At 40.1% G+C, this 20,324-nt stretch overlaps 1 protein-coding gene across 1 annotated transcript; it reads left to right on the top strand.

The window, feature by feature from the left end:
• Positions 1-5,528: 5,528 nt before the first annotated feature.
• LOC133821378 (formin-like protein 4) lies at positions 5,529-8,307 on the top strand. Its single transcript, XM_062253709.1, has 2 exons — positions 5,529-6,615; positions 6,730-8,307. The coding sequence occupies exons 1-2, from the start codon at positions 5,546-5,548 to the stop codon at positions 8,063-8,065; spliced, it is 2,406 nt and encodes an 801-aa protein (XP_062109693.1). The 5' UTR covers positions 5,529-5,545; the 3' UTR covers positions 8,066-8,307.
• Positions 8,308-20,324: the final 12,017 nt, after the last annotated feature.

Below are 20,324 nucleotides of genomic sequence, written 5' to 3'. Positions count from 1 at the left end.
TATCTTATCTGGAAACAAGATGGGCTCACATGTGGAGGCTATAGGAACGTGCCATTTAGTTTTAAGTAGCGGTTTTGTTTTAAAGTTAGAAAAGACATTTTATGTACCAAGTTTCTCTAGAAACTTGATTTCCGTTTCAAGACTTGTACCTTTTGGTTTTTCCTTACATTTTCAGACAAATCTTTTAATTTATATAATAAATCTGAATGTGTTGGAAATGGTATTTTGTCTGATGGTCTTTACTGCCTTAATTTACAAAACAATACCGCTTATAATACTATGCACGTTCACGCTGGCAATAAAAGATGTGTTATGAATGAGAATTCCTCTACATTATGGCACCGGAGATTGGGACATATCTCTATTGATAGAATTAGAAGGTTAGTAAATGATGGGGTACTCAATACCTTAGATTTTACTGATTTTGATACTTGTGTGGATTGCATTAAGGGAAAGCATACCTCCAAGTCTAAGAAAAGTGGTGTCCATAGGAGTTCTGACCTATTAGAAATCATACATACTGATATATGTAGTCCAGACATGGACTCATATGGTCAGAAATACTTCATCTCTTTCATAGATGATTACTCACGCTACATGTATATCTATTTACTTCATAACAAAAGCGAAGCGTTAGATGTCTTTAAGATATTTAAAGCTGAAGTAGAGAAACAATGCAACAAGCAAATTAAGATAGTGAGATCAGATAGAGGTGGAGAATATTATGGTAGATACACTGAAGATGGACAAGCACCTGGTCCTTTTGCAAAGTTTCTTCAAGAAAATGGGATTGTTGCCCAATATACCATGCCCGGTACACCCGAGCAAAATGGTGTTGCAGAAAGGAGAAACCGAACATTGATGGACATGGTGCGAAGTATGCTTAGCAGCAACCCTAAACTTCCTAAATCCTTGTGGACTGAAGCTCTAAAGACATCCGTGTACATATTAAATCGAGTTCCAACCAAGGCAGTCTCCAAAACTCCTTTTGAATTATGGAAAGGTTGGAAACCGAGTTTGCAACATGTACGCATTTGGGGATGCCCATCTGAAGTTAGGGTATACAATCCACAAGAAAAGAAACTGGACCCAAGGACCATAAGTGGATACTTTATTGGTTACGCTGAAAGGTCTAAAGGTTACAAGTTTTATTGTCCATCTCATAGCACTAGGATTGTGGAATCAAGGAATGCAAAATTTCTTGAAAATGCCTTGATTAGTGGGAGTGATCAATCCAAGGACTTAGGTTCTGAGAAAGATCCTTTAGAACCCTCCACCTCAAGAGCAAGATTGATTGTGGTCGATAACACCCCTGCAGTCCAAATGGATGTTGAACCACCACAGCCAATTGTTGAAGATCCACAAGTCAATGATGAAGTTCAAATGGATCAAGTTGTTCAAGAGTTGCCTATAATTGTTGAACAACAAGCTGAACCACCCGCTCCTCAAGAGCCTGCTGGTGTAGCCTTAAGAAGATCCACTAGGACAATAAAATCGGCGATACCTAGTGACTACATTGTGTATTTGCAAGAATCTGACTACAATATTGGAGGCGAAAATGATCCAGAAACGTTTTCACAAGCTATGAATAGCAAAGAATCGGAACTGTGGTACAATGCCATGAATGAAGAAATGAATTCTATGAAAAGCAACGGAGTCTGGGATCTTGTTGAGTTGCCTAATGGGGCGAGGGCTATTGGGTGTAAATGGGTCTTCAAAACAAAGAAAGACTCATTAGGCAACATTGAGAGACACAAAGCGAGACTCGTTGCTAAGGGATTCACTCAAAAAGAAGGAACTGACTACACGGAGACCTTTTCTCCGGTATCTAAGAAAGATTCCCTCAGAGTTATCTTGGCATTAGTTGCTCATTTCGATTTAGAGCTACAGCAGATGGATGTGAAAACTGCCTTCCTAAATGGTGACCTAGAGGAGGAGGTATACATGAAACAACCAGAAGGATTCTCCTCTAGTGATGGTGAGCATTTGGTGTGCAAGCTTAAGAAGTCCATCTATGGTTTAAAACAAGCGTCCCGCCAATGGTATTTAAAATTCCATGATGTCATCTCTTCTTTTGGATTTGAAGAGAATGTCATGGATCAATGTATATACCAGAAGATCAGTGGGAGTAAGATTTGTTTTCTTGTTTTATATGTGGATGATATTCTTCTTGCAACCAATGATAAGGGCATGCTACATGAGGTGAAGCAATTTCTCTCAAAGAACTTTGAGATGAAGGATATGGGTGATGCGTCTTATGTCATTGGCATTAAGATCCATCGAGATAGATTCAAATGTATCTTAGGTCTATCTCAAGAAACCTACATTAACAAAGTTTTAGAGAGATTTCAGATGAAAGATTGTTCACCAAGTGTTGCTCCTATCGTTAAGGGTGATAAATTAAATTTGAACCAGTGTCCAAAGAATGATTTTGAAAAGGAAGAAATGAAGAACATCCCATATGCTTCTGCTGTTGGAAGCTTGATGTATGCTCAGGTGTGCACACGACCCGACATTGCCTTTGCTGTCGGAATGCTAGGAAGATTTCAGAGTAACCCGGGATTAGACCACTGGAAAGCTGCAAAGAAAGTTATGAGGTATCTTCAGGGTACTAAGGATTACAAACTCATGTTCAGACGAACCGACAACCTAGAAGTAGTTGGCTACTCAGATTCAGACTTTGCTGGTTGTACTGATTCACGTAAATCAACTTCTGGTTACGTGTTTATGTTTGCCGGTGGAGCTATATCATGGAGGAGTAACAAACAGACCTTGACTGCTACTTCTACTATGGAAGCCGAGTTCGTTTCGTGTTTTGAGGCTACATCGCATGGTGTATGGCTAAAGAGTTTCATTTCAGGCCTTAGAGTTGTAGATTCTATATCTAGGCCATTGAGAATGTTTTGCGACAATTCAGCTGCTGTATTCATGGCTAAGAACAACAAGAGTGGTAGTCGAAGCAAGCACATCGACATCAAGTACTTAGCCGTGAGAGAACGTGTTAAAGAAAATAAAGTGGTCATTCAACACATTAGCACTGAATTGATGATTGCTGATCCTATGACGAAAGGCTTGCCACCTCATAAATTCAAGGATCATGTAGTGAACATGGGACTTGGTTCCCTTATGTAAATTTATTGTACAAACTGAAGTTATTATCAATGAAACTCTCATTTTTGATATTTTCTCATATTTATGCGCATCTTAATTTTATTTGAGAAAATTTTACTTTCATAGGACCTGAATAAACATAAGGTTTATTCGTTTAAGTACATAGCCACATAAATTACATTGTTATGTAATAAATATATTGTAATACATGGAAGATAATACTCGTCATAAAAAGAGGACCTATCGCCATGATTCATGTGTTTATTATCTAACAGGGATGATCGTCGGGCTTAAGTAATACATTAATTTAAATGCTGACCAAGTGGGAGAATGTTAGAATATTATTTATTTGGTATATAAAATCAACTAATTGATTTAATATATTAAAGTCAATATTTAATTTATTGACAAAATATTCTAATTAATGGTCAACATTGTTTGTTACCTGATTTGTTGTTACCCGATTTTTCATATCCCAACTGATTGAGGAAATATCTCAATCTGTGGCAGAGACTCTGATGGTAGGTCTCACTCTATAAATATAGAGTACCGGTCCCCAAGCTCGCTACTCATTCTGACTTTCAGTAACTCCATCTAAAAGAGTTAGTGAGAGCTTGGAAGCCCGTGTACTCGTTCTAATTTCTGTTCTTTTCTTTTGTAGATCTAAAGCTAGATCGAGATTATCAATAGCAATGGCTGGAGGTATACAATATTCGATTCTTTTTTGCATATGTTCATTCATATATTAATTCCGCCTACATGTATATAGAATTGTTCATATGTCTACTTTCATATTAATCTAACAACGTATGTAAAGGCCTCCCAAAGTTTTTATTTTCTTGTTGCCTTTTTCTTCAATATTGGTTTAGGTTGGTAGAAAAAAAAAACAAAAAGGGAAGAAGAAGACCAAGTTTTGATAGTACAATTAAGAAAATGATTTATTAATAAATCACTGCATTGACGAATTAAGCATTGCTGTTAGCATGTATTAAATAAGATAATATTATTAACAATTGCGTTTGCAGCCCTCTTCCCTTCCTCTTCTCATTCACACAAATATATAAATATATATGTTGAAGCTGTCTCTTTTGTTGAAAAACAAAATGCTTATTGCTTTGAGAAAAATTAATGTATGTGCGTGCGTGTATTTTTTTTCCTTTCCATCTATATCTTATTCATGAACATCTAAACTCATTGTCCACATGCTACTCATTTTGGGGAAAGAAAAAAAATGAGGCTCAAATTGCTCAACAGCTAAAGAAATAAAATTATGAATGAAAACGTTAATTCAAATAATTAAATGCAAAAAAGTTGTACTTCAATTGTTCCAAAAGAAAAGACTGATATTCCTTTTAACTAACAAATATGAATCAATAGAGAAAGAAAAGCTACAAGTTGCATTCAACCAAACCAATAGTAGGACTCTCTAAGGAGTGTGCTTAATTACCAAATCCTTAGGTGACAACTTAACGAGATTTAGAGCTATTTTCTTTTAGCAGCACTCTTTTTTTTATTATTATTTTGTTGATAATTAACCAAATTTTTAGATTTCTCCAACCACTGCAACACATATTGCAAATAGCTGAACTCACCATTTTTACCAAAACTTGTCCCCAAAATTAATTTGGTGAGCCACTCTCTTTGAAAACCACAAACTACGTGTTGGATTAATTTATGATTTCTTCTCTCTATTTTGTTTTTAAAAAAATCTCAAAGAGAGAAGGTCGTTGACCCATTAATTTCTTGTCCATTTCAAAACTGTTATTTTAAAAAGTCAGGATTTTGCAAAGGACGAAACTTTCAACATCTCCAAATGATTAAAAAACATTTGTATTTTTGATGAGGTCCCCATTCTGACTTTGTTTTGTTTCAATATCACGTAAATACATCTTTAACCTTCACTACACATTTCTTTTTATGGAACTAGTGCATATTAATTAACATATCAAAAATATTAAATTCCTAATTAAAACTTTCATTTACAAGGTCCACAACCACAAACAATATTTTTTTTAGTGATATGCATATAAATACATATCTAATAATGTACCATTTCAACAGTTTCATTTTCTTGCTTTTTCAAATTCTTAGTTTGACTTGGTTCTAAAACACTAAAACCACTCCATATCTACCTTCCTACTTGCTCAACTAGGTAACCCATAAGTAATCTAAGACTTATTGTTACGAAATTACTTAAATGCCCTCAATGTTCTAAACTCATTGGCAGGGGTCATTTAGTAATTTGAAGTTGTAAAAAGCCCGGGAAAAGGCTTATAGTAGGAAACAACCGAAACCTTTTTCCTTGAATTTGTCAGCCAATAAGCAATATAGAAATAACTAATACCTAACATGTAAAACCTCCCCTGCCTAAATATTCCAAAATCCCAAAACAGATTTCGTTACATTATTTCTGTAATTCTTTCCCAAAGCTTCCATGGCAGAACTCATTCGGCCATGGATTCTTATTCTTATTCTCATCCATCTTTCTCTTTTCGCTCTCTGTTTCACTCTAAACGATTCCCCTCAAAACATCGAAACCACCTACCCGTTCCTAGTTCCAGCCCCTTCTCCCCTTCCTTCAGATTCAAAACCCCCTCTTTCAAAGTCTCCGCCCGCACCGACGCTACCTCCGACGCCTGAACCGGCGACGGAGCCTTCGAAGTCGTCATCGAATGGGAAGATAGCAAAGGTGGTGGCGGCTACAGCGGTTAGTACTTTGCTGGTGACTGGTGCAGCGTTCTTTTTTATTCAACGGTGGATCGTCGCTAAACGAAAGAGAGAGAACGGTGATGATGGCAGAAATGGTAACTATGCTCAAGCTGGCGGCGGCGGCGGTGGTGGTGGTGGGGGAGCGCCGGTTGTGCAGTCGGTTGGTCGGAGTGAGTTTGTACGGTATGATGGAGGTTTCAAGGGGTTCATTGTGGACGAGAATGGTCTCGATGTGCTCTACTGGAGGAAGCTTGAGATGAAAAATGCTTTGCCCAATAAGATTTTGCATAATTCAAGAGAGAACGATGGTGATGATAATAATGGAGAAAACTGCCGCCGGCAAAAGAAAGAACCCATTCAAGAAATCCCTCTCCTCCGGGGAAGATCGTCTACTTCTCATGTAAAAGTTGTTCCAGAAGTCAGTAACTCCATCAATGGAGTTAGACCACAATCAACGGTTGGGGTTGTCTTTAAAGATGTCCAACGACAAGGGCAAGAACCTGAAAGCCGATCATCATCGACAGCCTCCTCCGGTCCTCCACCTTCCTCGCCGCCTACGCCTCCACCACCTCCGCCTATGATGGGATATTCCAACAAAATAAGTTCGTCGCCGCCGCCGAAGGCGCTGATTTTGCACTCAGTTCCGAAACCACCATCCGGGTCTAAAGGGAATAGTAGCAAACAGGGCGAGGAGTCAACACAAGTAAAATTGAAGCCATTGCATTGGGATAAGGTGAACACGAATGCAGAACATTCCATGGTTTGGGACAAAGTCAACGACAATGGTTCATTTAGGTAAGGAGTTAAAAATATTTGTCAGTACAATGAATCGTCACATTCACATTCAGATGCATATAAATATTTTATATTGGGTGAAATATACTAAAATCCCACCTGTTTGGTTTACAGGTTTGATGGAGATCTAATGGAAGCTCTTTTTGGATGTGTTGCCACCAACCGAAAGTCTCCTAAAGGAAACGACACCCCAAAAGCCGTAAACGCTCCCCCACCTCAAATTTTTATACTAGACACTCGGAAGTCTCAGAACATAGCCATAATTCTCAAGTCACTATACATCTCTAGAAGAGAAATCATCGATGCTCTCATGGATGGTCATGGCTTAAATGCTGAGACGCTCGAGAAGCTCTCAAGAATTGCTCCTACGGAAGAAGAACAATCCCAGATAGTCGAATTTCATGGAGACTCAACTAGGCTTGCCGACGCCGAGAGCTTTCTCTTCCACATTTTGAAAGTTGTTCCATCCGCTTTCACTCGCATCGACGCCATGTCATTCAGGTCCAACTACAGCTCTGAGATTCTGCAACTCAAGGAGTCCGTACAAAACCTTGAATCGGCCTGCAAAGAGCTTCGAACACGTGGGCTGTTCATGAAACTTTTGGAGGCGATTCTCAAGGCCGGAAACCGTATGAACGCCGGGACTTCCCGAGGGAATGCTCAGGCTTTCAACCTCAATTCTCTCCGGAAACTTTCCGACGTGAGAAGCACCGATGGGAAGACGACTCTTCTTCATTTCTTGGTGGAAGAAGTCGTTCGTTCGGAGGGAAAACGGTGCGTTTTGAATCGAAACCGTAGCATGAGCCGCTCGAGCTCGAGACTGAGCAGTAATAGCAGCATTAGTAGCACTAGCTCTGTTCATAGTACAACGACGTTGGCGGACGAAAAAGAGAAGGAATATGTAATGCTAGGGTTACCAGTAGTCGGAGGTCTAAGTTCTGAATTCTCTAACGTAAAGAAAGCTGCAGCCATAGATTATGACACATTCTCAGCAACGTGCTCTGTTCTTTTAAGAAGAGCAGAGGATATTCGAAAACTGATTGTGTCTCAATCCGTGAAAGGAGGATTCGCGAGAGAGATGGAAAGGTTTCTGGACACTGCAGAGGAGGAAATTAAGGTTGTAGAGAAAGAACAAACGAGGGTGATGGAGCTTGTGAAGAAAACGACGGAGTATTATCAAACAGGGACTTCTAAGGACAAAGGAGCTCACCCATTTCAACTCTTTGCTATTGTTAAGGATTTCTTGGTCACGGTGGATCGGGTTTGTGTTGAAATTGCTAGGAATATGCAGAAGAAGAGAGTGGCCGGAAGTCCAAGATCGACACAGTTTTCGGCGAAGACTACATCGCTGCATGCAAATAGGGCGACGGTGAGGTTCCCTAACTTGCCAGAGAATTTTATGTCCGACAAGTCGTTTGGGAGAAGTTCTAGTGATTCAGATGATGATTAATTTATTTGAGTATATAAGTTTTTTTTTTTTTAATTTCTTGTACATAGAAACTGAAAAGATAAACGTAGGACACGTAGGACACTATAGGATAAAACAAAAAGGAAAGAGAAGGAAAGAGTTGAGGGTGATTTTTTTAATTATTATTATTGTTTCAATCATTTTCTTTGTTTTGGTCCCAAAAGTTGGCATGCAAATTACAACTTTTTGTTTTATATATTTATCCATTAATTTTCTATGTTTTATATTGTTCATCGTTTAATATTAAGGTGGGTATTGGAAGAAAAATTGAGTGTGGTGTGGAGAAATTTGGTAAAAACACAAAATACAGCAAGTATTTGAATGCGCTTTGCAACAAAATTTTATATATTTTAAAAGATTATATTTATTTGATTATTTTATAATATTTTTAAAAAAAATATATAATACGACTAAGAAAATTTCAATTGTTTTTTATAATATTAGAAAATTATAATTTTTGTTATGCATTTAGTAATTTTTCTATATATATATATATATATATATATATAGACAATTCTTTTATAAGAGTTTCACTTTAAGCCCCACTGGTAGGGCTTTCAGTGTTTCTTGACCCGTGAACAGTTTTCAGCGCGACTTTTTTTATGACCGTGTATATTGTAGCTATTTAGAGCATCCTGCAAATTTTCAGAAAATTTCGAATAGTTTACAGTACCGAAAACTAGATTCAAACATATTGTTTTCCACGCGCATAAAAAAAATTAGTCACGCGTGGAACATGTTTGAACCTAGTTTTCGGTACTGTAAACTATTCGGAATTTTCTGAAAATTTGCAGGATGCTCTAAATAGCTACAATATACGCAGTCATAAAAAAAATCGCGCCGAAAACTATTCACGGGTTGTAAACACTAAGAGCCCTACCGGTAGGGCTTAAAGTGAAGTCCTATAGGAGAATTCTCATATATATATATATATATATGGAAGACTTCTTAATGGTTACTACCCATAGATGGGTACTAACAATTATGATGATGTGGCAACATAGTGACTTGGTATAGCAAGTTACCAACAAGTAAATATTTTTTTCTATATTAATTTCGAATTTAGTTTTTTTTTTTTGCCATAATTAATGGTGTTTTCAACCAATGAGAACACTAGTTATATTTAGAAATTAATATACATTTGAAAAATAAAAAAATTTACAATATTATATTTTCATAATAAATACACATTTTTCATCAGGTAACCCTTCCAAAAATTTGAAAAAAATCGAAATTTATTTTTAGAAATATTAATTAACAACTATAAATATGAATCATTGATCTTAATCTAATGGTTAATATTAAAGTAACCATCTATGGGTAGTAACCATTAAGAGTGCACCCATATATATATATATATATATGTTTGTGTAGTTCACTTATATATATATATATTAATAGATTAGTTCATTACTTAATGATGTCTCTTTTTTTTTCAATTATCTAATACTTTTTTCTAATTCATATAATTTCATTTTTTTTTCTTTGATCTTATATGATTAGCACAAAATATAAATCATAACACAACAAACATAAATTAATATTATAAGGTCTTATTTCCTTGAGTATCTTGAACTTATAGAGCATATATATTTTTTTTTTCTAAACAAACTCAATATCACCACACCATATAATCTTTTATATGCCTAGATTGTGAACGTGAATTTTAAAAAAAAAATAGGTGATACAATATATATATATATATATAATATAGGGCAGATACTTGTTTAGTGAGTTTTTCAGAAACTATAAATATATCGAGAAATAAGAGCTAGTAAGAAAGGAAGGTGTTATCCCCAAAATTTCAGTTCAATGACGTGGCAATCATAAGTTGCAAGTGGCAATGCATGGTCAGTAAATGACACATTAATAGTCAATAAATGTATTGGCTCTTCGGAGTTGTGATAAAGTGATCTGACCGACTTGATAGAATTTCTGTCCGACCAGTAATGATTTTTGACTGACCAGTCACCTATCTTGGCCGACCAGTGGAGTGCTTGGCCGACCAGTGGAGTGTTTTGGCCGACCAGTGGAGTGTTTTGCCAACCAGTGAAGTGTGTTGCTGACCACTGAAGTGCTTGGCCGACCAGTGAAGTGTGTGGTCGACCAGTGGAGTGTTTGGCTGACCAGTCATCTGTTTTGCCCGACCAGTAAAGTGTTTTGCTAGACTAGAGATGTGTCATGCTAGACCAGACTGTGCTAGAGGAGTGCTTTGCTTATACTGACCAGAGATGTGCTAGAGGTGTGCTTTGACGACGAGAGGTGCTTGCCTATGTCCTCAGTAACAGCTTCAACCCGAATCATCCTCAACTGCCGCGGGAATCTCTCAGATATCCCAGAATAATAGCTATATTATTGTAATTTAAATTCATTTATATTTTATTAATTAAAGTCTGTTGGAAGAACCAATGACTCGGTCAAAGGGAATATCTGATGTACGATCCATGAGCCTATAAATAAATGGTTCATGGCATCATTTGGGGGATCTGATCTTTTTAGACTGAGGAAAACTCTAGTTTGGAAACTTTGGGACTGTTACTTAGGGCATTCTTGGGGCATTTTCTGAGAGAGTTTAGAGAGAGAAACTTTGTATTTTTCTACTTATACTTAAGAAACTCAGTTGACTCAAGTTCATCTGATCTTAAGTGTAGAATATATATATCACAACTCCAAGTGGATTAGGCCATTACCAATAAATTGGGGCTGAACCACTAAAATTATCAGTGTCGTATTTTTCTCTTGAAGGTTTATTGTAGTTTTGACGTCTCCTCGTCGTTGGCCAAAATCGTGGTCAACATTTTGGTGCTTTCATTGAGAGCCTGAAAAGAAGAAACAGACGACTATCACATCAAGATGGCGCCCAAGAATACCAATGTGGCATCCAAAAAGTCAGGCACGTCAAAAGAGCCTGCTAGATCAGAAGGTCCTGGACTGTAGAACCCAGAGACTGAGCCCAGGGTCTTTCTCGAGGAGACCACTCCAAAAGTTGAACAACTCCAGGAAGCAATAGGTGCTTTCCAAGAGGAGATGATGCAATTCAATGCTCGTCAGGAGTCTTTCGCTGAAAGAGATGGCCAGGCAGAGAGCTGCGTTAGAGCAGCAAAGGCGCGATATGGAGGCCAGAAGCGAAGAGATCAGGCAACGACAAGAGGAGGCCGACCGAAGACATCGCGAAGCAGCACTTTCTTTAGAGGCGGCTACCCAATTGGCCCAAGCCAATGCTCAAGCCGCGGCACGAGTAGCCGCCCAAGGAGCACGAAAGGACAACGCTAGTCAGAAGTCCCCTGTTGGAAGGACGGACTCTCGGGGACCTAACCGGAGTCGAAGCAATTAGACTGGTCGGGCAGATGACGGAGTCCGCTCTAGAACTGCATCAACACAGAGGGAGAACTCTAGAACTCCCTCTAGAAGTCATCGATCAGAAACTTCGAGATCAGGAAGTCACCGATCGGGCAGTAAGAAGACCCCGCCCAGGCAGGATCATACCAAAACTCCTCGAGATAAGGGAACTTCATAGTTCAAAGATGGACATGGTCATGATGAGGCTGATAGTCATCACACCGACCAGTCAAAGGATGAAGAAGATAACAACCCATAAGGAGGAAAAGACTGCATGGGACGTACCGAAAAGCCTCCACTGCACCCTGGCCAGCAGCGTAGTAGGAGAGAGCAAGTCCCGCATAGTAAGCCCTCTGAAAAATCGAAGAGTACAGTGTTCGATCGGGCAGGAGAGCATGCTTCCCGGAAGGATCTAAAGGACGTTATCACAAACAAGAGGAGGACCGTCCTGGTCGAAGGGTAAAATCAGAACCGCCCTGCCAGTCAAGTAGAAATACTTGACGACAGTGCACCAGATGGTAATGCCTGACCAGGCGGTCAAGACCTTGGAACTTCATCAGTTGCACCAGCCATCCAAGCCCAGCTTGACGTGCTAATAGCTGCAGTGCAAGGTTTGTCAAAACGACCTTCCGGGATGGATGCGAAAGACCACCGGAGTGGCAGCCCATTCTGCGCCCGGATTAGAGCAGCCCAGCCACCGACAAAATATAAAGCACCAGTGCTACCAGTATATACAGAAAAGGCGGATCCCATTAGACATGTTGGGAAATTCGAGGACCAGATGGAACTGCTTGGGGTGAGTGACGATTATCGGTGTAGAGTTTTCCCGACTACTTTGTCAGATACCATCCAGGAATGGTATTGGAAATTTAAGCCGAACTCCATTACCTCTTGGGAAGCATTCAGGAAGGAGTTTTGTAGACAATTCAACACTGCCCAGACTCCACCAGTTTATGCCAACCACTTGGCAGATATCAAACAAGGAAAAGATGAGTCTTTAAAGAATTATATACAGAGATTCATGAGAGAAGCCAATAGAGCAACTGATGTAGGAGACGAGGGGAAGATGGTTGCCATATCCGCTGGGATAACTTATCAGAGCCCTTTGTGGGATAGTATACATAGAAATCCAATTTCAACACTTCAACAATTTCTTGACCGAGCAGACAAGTATATGAAATTGGATGATGCAATCGAGAAAGAGGAGAATGGCATAAACAATCCGGGCGGATCAACTGACCCTCCTAAGAATGGTGGAAAGAAACGTGAAAATAACGGGTCTGACCACCATAAGGAAAAGAAAGAAAATTTGAGTTCAAACGAAAAGCCAACCAAGTATGAGCCTCAATTCACTAATTACACCACTTTCTTGGCCAGCCAAGCGGAAATATATCTTGCTAGTCATGAAGAGGTTCCCTACAAGAAACCTCCACCCATTAGAAAAGAGATGAGGAAGAGAGACATGAATAAGTTTTGTCGTTTCCATGGAGATTATGGTCACGACACGAATGAATGAAATCACCTCAAGGACGAGATAGAATTTCTTCTCCGGTCGGGCAAGTTGAAAAAGTACCGGGCAGAGACACCCCAAGGAGAAGGAGGCAGCAGCAATCCTGGGTTCAAACGACAGAGATCTCCACCCTTGCAACCCGGGCCTATGGACTTTACCTTAGACACTATATGTGGAGGTCCACACTTGGATGAGGATAGTAATAAAGCAAGTGAGAGGTATGCCCAGACACTTCGACAAGAGCAGGAGTGCGAGGATCAGATTTGGTGAACGGAGCTTGATCGAGAACCACTGGAGTGGCGAGCATCGGAGGATATATTATCACTTAAATACTGCTTTTAGAGTGGTAGTTTAATTTCAAGTTGTTTAACTTGTTATTTAAATTTGGTTTATGAGTTGGTTATTTGCTGACCAGTCAGCTATTTTTGAACAATTTTTGTTGTTTAAGACTCGTTATTAGACACGTATTGTCCTTTTTTTAATTACGAGTAATAAAAGAGATTACGCACAGCGTGGTCGATTCTTGCTACAAATGTGCATGTGTGTTAATTCTCCGAACAGTGTTCAACTGGTCAGTAAAATTGGACAGTGTTCAACTGGTCGATATGTTCAAGCAGTGTTCAACTGCTCGAATATTTTCAATGTATTCTATGTGTTTCACGAGCAATTAACTGCTCGAACAGATTCGGTCAAGTAGCAAGTGTTCTTTCAACCCTCGATCGATTGGGGGGCACATGGGGTATGCTGGTATATAATTTAACACAGGCAATAAGAGCGCGAGTTAAGATATCTGTTTTTAGGCTGACTTGTAAATTTTCGAAGTCCAAAAAGGCCATTAAGCTAACTTGTTTGACAAAGCTTAAGTAACTTGGAATTTTTAAAATTTCAAGTTAGAAGCAGATATTCGTGTGGCAATAAACATTATGCTCATGAAATGTTAGAGCAATAAGAGTATGAGAAAATATACTTAGTATGGACTTGTGAAATGTTTTAAGTCTAAAAAGACTTAGAATATTTCAAGTTAATAAAGAAAAGTAAGAATTTCTAAGTTAGAAAACTAAGTACTCATGCGAAAATATAAGGCATACATCAGAGTGACTTTACTATTCACAAAAAACTTATAATGTTTTAAGTCTAAAAAGACTTAGAATATTTCAAGTTAATAAAGAAAAGTAAGGTATAAATGCATGAACCATAAAGATTTTGTGCAAACCCGAGGACATAAGGGCATGCATCCAAGTGGCTATGCTTGTCCGAGTGGCTAGGGGCGTGTCCGAGCGGTGAGGGGACGTGTCCGAGTGGCTGTGCTGTGTGTCCGAGGATCTAGGCATCAGAGGAGCTGTTGGCTGGGCATCCAAGGAGTTGTGTTTGAGGCTGCATGTGTTCGAGCAGCAGCATGCGAGACCGAGCAGCTGCATGCGTCCGAGCGGCTGGGTGGCATCCGAGTGTGGTGTGTGCATCTAAGCGGACAGGCGTGCATGTCCGATCGATGGGTGTGTGCATCTGAGCGACTGGATCGTGCATCCAAGAGGCCTATTGCATTCGTGGAGGCCACGCCGAGGAGCTTGGCACTTCCAAGGGTTTGCGTCCGAGGGCTGCCATCCGAGAAGCCTAGTGCGTCTGAGGAGCCTGGTGCTTCCGAGGGTCCGCGTCCGAGGGCTGCCATTCGAGAGGCCAGCGAGAGGTGTCCCATCGGCTGGGTGTTGATCTGAGTAGGTGGCATGCGTCCGAGGAGCTGGAAGAGTATCCGAGCGGATAGCGTGGTTCGGGCAGATGCGTGATGTCCGAGTGATAGAGCCCTGGTGTCCGAATGATGGTGCCATTACATCTGAGCAGACGGTGGCATATTCGAGTAGCTTGGGAAAACATATTTATGGTACCCTTGGTGATTCTCAAAGAAGATGACCGATCAACCATATACATGCTTTCCCAATAGATTATTTTCGAGGGGACAACAAATCTCGAGGGCATGGGACACAGACATGTTTTTCTTATTCATGAGGTACTACAACAAGATCAAAAAATGGAATTTGAAGAATAAAAAAGTGAAAGTTACTGATCGGATGAAAGCTTTTGGATGACCTCAAAAACATTTTGCTAGAGAAAAAGTTTATCATACGAGTAAATCATATAATAAACTTGGGGGGAAAATGTTATCCCCAAAATTTCAGTTCGATGACATGGAAATCAGAAGTGGCAATGCATGGTCAGTAAATGGAACATTAATAGTCAATAAATGTATTGGCTCTTTGGAGTTGTGATAAAGTGATCTGATCGACCTGATAGAATTTCTGTCCGACCGGTAAAGATTTTTGACTGACCAGTCACCTGTCTTGGCCGACCAGTGGAGTGCTTGGCCGACTAGTGGAGTGTTTTGACCGACCAGTGAAGTGCTTGGCCGACCAGTGGAGTGTTTGGCCGACCAGTGAAGTGTGTGGGCGACCAATGAAGTGTTTGGCCGACCAGTGAAGTGTGTGGCCGACCAGTGGAGTGATTGGCCGACTAGTCATCTGTTTTGCCCGACTAGTAAAGTGTTTTGCTAGACTAGAGATGTGTCATGCTAGACCAGACTGTGCTAGAGGAGTGCTTTGCTTATACCGACCAGAGATGTGCTAGAGCTGTGCTTTGACGACAAGAGGTGCTTGCCTTTGTCCTCAGTAACAGCTTCAACTCGAATCATCCTCAACTGCCGCGGGAATCTCTCAGATATCCCGGAATAATAGCTATATTATTGTAATTTAAATTCATTTATATTTTATTAATTAAAGTCTGTTGGAAGAACCAATGACCCCGTCAAAGGGAATATCTGATGTACGATCCATGAGCCTATAAATAAATGGCTCATGGCATCATTTGGGGGATCTGATCTTTTTAGACTGAGGAAAACTCTCTAGTTTGGAAATTTTGGGATTGTTACTTGGGGCATTCTTAGGGCATTTTCTGAGAGAGTTTAGAGAGAGAAATTATGTATTTTTGTACTTATGCTTAAGAAACTCAGTTGACTCAAGTTCATCTGATCTTAAGTGTAGGATATATATATATCACAACTCCAAGTGGATTAGGCTATTACCAATAAATTGGGGTTGAACCACTATAAAATTATCAGTGTCGTATTTTTCTCTTGAAGGTTTATTGTAGTTTTGACGTCTACTCGTCATTGGCCAAAATCGTGGTCAACAGAAGGAAATAAACAAGATCAAGGATTTTGTACGTGGTTGGGGCATTAATGAGCCTTAGTCCACGAGTCACTTATATTGAGCTTTAGAGAGCTTATCAATGGAGGCTTTCAGCAAGTTGAGCAACATTTTTGCATGCATGAAAAGTCGGATCCTTACTACAATGCACTAATGACCCTATTTATAGGTTGTCATATAGCTTGGGCCGGACTAATCCGGGCCCAATAAGGATATAAGCATAAGTGCTCTCTAATAAAGCTACAGTACAAGTGTATAACATGATTACAGGTTGTTTAGTTTAGGCCCACTAGGCCGGCTCAAGCGTGGAAGGGCCTTACAGCTATCCTTTGTACGTTGATACGGATTGATGTGTGTGGGCTATTAGGGGGATTCTGGGAAAAAAATCTGTCAGAGTAGTCGCAGTACCGATCCCTAGGAACATTGTACGTTCTGTGCGTATCCCTTTTGCAAGTTTGTTGAGGAGACCAACTACCAAATTTCTCCAGGACACGTCAGCTAGGTGAAGAGTGGGTCTTGTTCCATTAGGACGTATGGTCCGGGTTTATTTACCAAAGTGCAGGTTCATTTACAAAGATGGACATCAGTTAGCGATTATAGATCAAAGGATGTATCCTGATAGATGGTTGAAATGCAAGGATGGATCTGGAGCTCTATCCGAATCCCACATGGAGAGATCTGGCTCTTGGACTGGGATGTCCACCGCAACAATCTACTTCCAGGAGGATGGAGGTTGCGGGCACTCATAAAATTGGTTTAGACCTTCATCGCAGCTCTGGGTTTTCGTTACACTTGGATTATTCGCCAGTCATTGGACCTAGGATGGTTCTGGGCCTTCAGGCCTATGGTTGCTCAGTGTTTGCTTGGCCCTGACCTCGCTTGAGAATCCATAAGGCCCACTTGACAATGCCACGTGTTCTGGGTGGAAAATATGGACAAAATTTACCCACCAAGTTTTCGTCCGTGTTTACACGGTGGAGACTTTCCTCTTCATCTTGGATCAATCACCTAAATCTCAGTTCATTTACCTAAATTCTAATTTATTTACCTAAGTCCCAGTTCATTTACCTAAGTCTTGGTTTATTTACCAAAGTCCCGGTTCATTTACTTGGGGGCCAACTAATTAATCCCCAACCTTTCGGATTCCCACTGACCTAGGCACATGTCTCCAGGTAAATGGTATGTTGGTGCCACTCGCGACCAAAAAAATGTGGGGAAAATCCTTTGTTGTCCTGGGTGATTGATGGATGCAAGTACATTTTTCGAAGAGTCCCATCTAGATGAAAAGGCGCTTTTAGCACTTGAGTGGGCTATTTAATGTACCTACGTCATCCAGAACCGTCACATGTGTTTTTCTTGGGATAAGAAAGGTGCAGATCACAGATTGACAAATTGAAGCTTTAGCACTTAACTGTGCTAATTAAGGTACCTGTGTTATCCAGAACCATCGGATGCATTTTTCCTGGGGGTATTCAATGCGAGCCGTTGGATTGGAAATGTGTAGATTACAAATTTCTCTCCTATAAATATACTAGTGAGTTCCCTTCCTCATTTTTTTACTGATCCTAAATTTACTAACCAAAGAGAGAGCAAAGACCTTGAATGTCCGAAATCGAAGAGGAAATTTTCCAACGTTTACTACATTTTCGAGCCCAACTATTTCCATCGAACTCGCCCTTCGTTCATCGAGAGGACAACTTCAACTCGGACGATCCTTCCGACAACATCAACAAGCTATTCTACCGACTCCTCAAGTTTAAGATTGAGTTTCTTCCAATGGTCCCGCCTTTTCACCAATGAATCTCAAGTTCAAATTTCTCCAGTAAGTTTCTTGGCCACTTCATTTCTTTCCCTTATTATTTTCTATTATCATATTGCCTCCGCGATCATGAGGCTGTTAGGATCGCGACCACCGTGTAGAGTGATTCTAGGTAGTGATGAATAATAGAGGACCTTCTAGGTCAAATTTCTTCTCAAATATAAACTGTGACCAGTGGAGTGGGCTGGACCGCTTTGAATCGACAAATTCGGACGCCTCAAAACTGTTCGAGTGAATTAGTTTTCCTTTTCAAATATATTTTTCTTTTAGATCCTGAATCATGCTTCTAGGACCTTAATTGTTCCCAGAGCGGTGTCCGGAGGGGACCTTTCCAAGCAGTTTAGGAGAATCCCCATGCCTTAACCATTTTTCTTTAGTTTTGGTGCTAATTGCTTGGTTCTTTCTTTTCTTGTCGCTTCTAGTTCTTCGATCATGACTCTTGGCATCACACTTTACTCGGAAGATGTTGTAAATGCAGGCCCAGTCATCCTGGAGGGGCATAAGCTTCCCACTGGAAACACATGGGAAATGGATGAGGATAAAAAAGTAGTTTCCGGAACTATCGGATGTTGAATAAGTTGGACAAATCCTTTGGGGTAGAGTCGACTATGGGGCTCTTCTTCAATAGGCTGAACCGGAAGGAGGAAAAGGCCCACATTGGAGTGGGTGTATTTGGGGCCTAAAGCATAGGCCACATTAGTGCGAGAGCCAGTCTCCCACTTCACAACTATTTTGCGTGATTTATTCGGTTCGTGGGAATCTCATCGTTTCAACTTCTACCCCAAGCGTACAAGTTGCTCGTAGGGTGGCATGTGTTATGTGCCTTGAAGGAGATGGCGGAGCCCACCCTCATGGAGGTGCTATTGTAACGACCTACTACCCAGGGACCGTTACGTTGTGCATTTTAAACAGTGCTAAACTCACTAACCGAGCCATTTGGCCATAATCGTGTAATTAAGTGCGATTATGGTTTAGGGTTAAAATTTTTGGTTAAGATACAACGTTTTACTAAAATGTTTATTGTATACATTGGGATCCAGAAAATATTAAGGTTAATTACAATAAAATATATACAACCATCCGACCTAAGCAGCAAATTAGGGTTTAACTCTAGTTCCTCTTTAAACTCTCGGTCGTGGTGGTCGAGAAGCCACATATGTACACATTGTCACCTAAGCTCTCCAACTCAAGGATGGTCCAACTTTCTTTTCCTTTACCAGCACTGCATAGCACCCATGAGCCGAGGCTCAACAAGAAAACTCAATATTCTTATGAACAGTTAATAACATGTCACTGAATCATAATAGCATGCCTAGCAATAATAGACCTATTCATGCATGCAAGCAAGTCCAAATAAATAGATGACTAATGAGTCAATCTCTGGGGACTTGCTTCTTGAATAGATGACTAATGAGTCAATCTCTGGGAATATGCTCCATGAATAGATGACTAATGAGTCTATCTCTGTGTGGGTGACTAATGAGTTACACCCTGTATAGGTGACTAACGAGTCACACTCTGTATAGATGACTAATGAGTCTATCTCTGTGTGGGTGACTAATGAGTCACACTCTGTATAGGTGACTAATGAGTCACACTCTATATAGATGACTAGTGAGTCTATCTCTGTGTAGGTGACTAATGAGTCACACTTTGTATAGGTGACTAATGAGTCACACTCTGTATAGATGACTAATGAGTCTATCTCTGTGCAGATGACTAATGAGTCTATCTTTGTGTAGATGACTAATGATTCTATCTCTCAGGTCACATGCCCTCCTAGCCATGTGATGTTTCAATCACCTGAGCTTATAGCCCTGGCTCTATGTAACTAGCCTTTAGACTAGACAAGCGCTTTTGTTTTCATCGAACTTAGGGCCGGTCAAGCATTTCATGCTTATGATGATAATGCTTAGGTCGATTAGATCTAATCTTTTCGGCTTGCGTTAAACACACTAATACCATTCTTGACTCATAAGCCAATACCATACGACCAGTGCTCAGTACTACTGTCGAACTTGACTAATAAGTCATAGCTTCATAGTCAATACTGACACCATTGCCGATTCCTGACTCATAGGTCAATTCAACTCACAAGTAAGCAATGCAACCAAGCATATATCATATGTCAAATATCCAAATACAGGGCATTCAACATGCTTACTCAACAATCACTAGTATAATTATGATCATGCACATTTACAGAGACTCAAGCTCTGATCAATCTCATACTCAACATTCATGCCATGCCCTAATCACATGTATCTTATTCATCACATACTGGGTGTAGTTTTCTTACCTTTGGTCCAAGCACAGGTTACCAATAAACGATCCTTAAGCACGATCCTACTTCAAGCCCCCTAGCGATAACCTAGTCAC

This window comes from Humulus lupulus, chromosome 3 (assembly GCF_963169125.1).
Source record: "Humulus lupulus chromosome 3, drHumLupu1.1, whole genome shotgun sequence".
In the NCBI taxonomy this organism is placed as follows: Eukaryota; Viridiplantae; Streptophyta; class Magnoliopsida; order Rosales; family Cannabaceae; genus Humulus; species Humulus lupulus.
Note: the sequence above shows the minus strand (reverse complement) of the source record. Positions and strands in the feature narration are given on the sequence as shown.

Coding starts and splice junctions, on each gene's coding strand:
- LOC133821378 (XM_062253709.1), top strand. CDS start 5,546: ATGGCAGAACTCATTCGGCCATGGATTCTTATTCTTATTCTCATCCAT. Junction 6,616..6,729: donor AACGACAATGGTTCATTTAG/GTAAGGAGTTAA, acceptor TTTGGTTTACAG/GTTTGATGGAGATCTAATGG.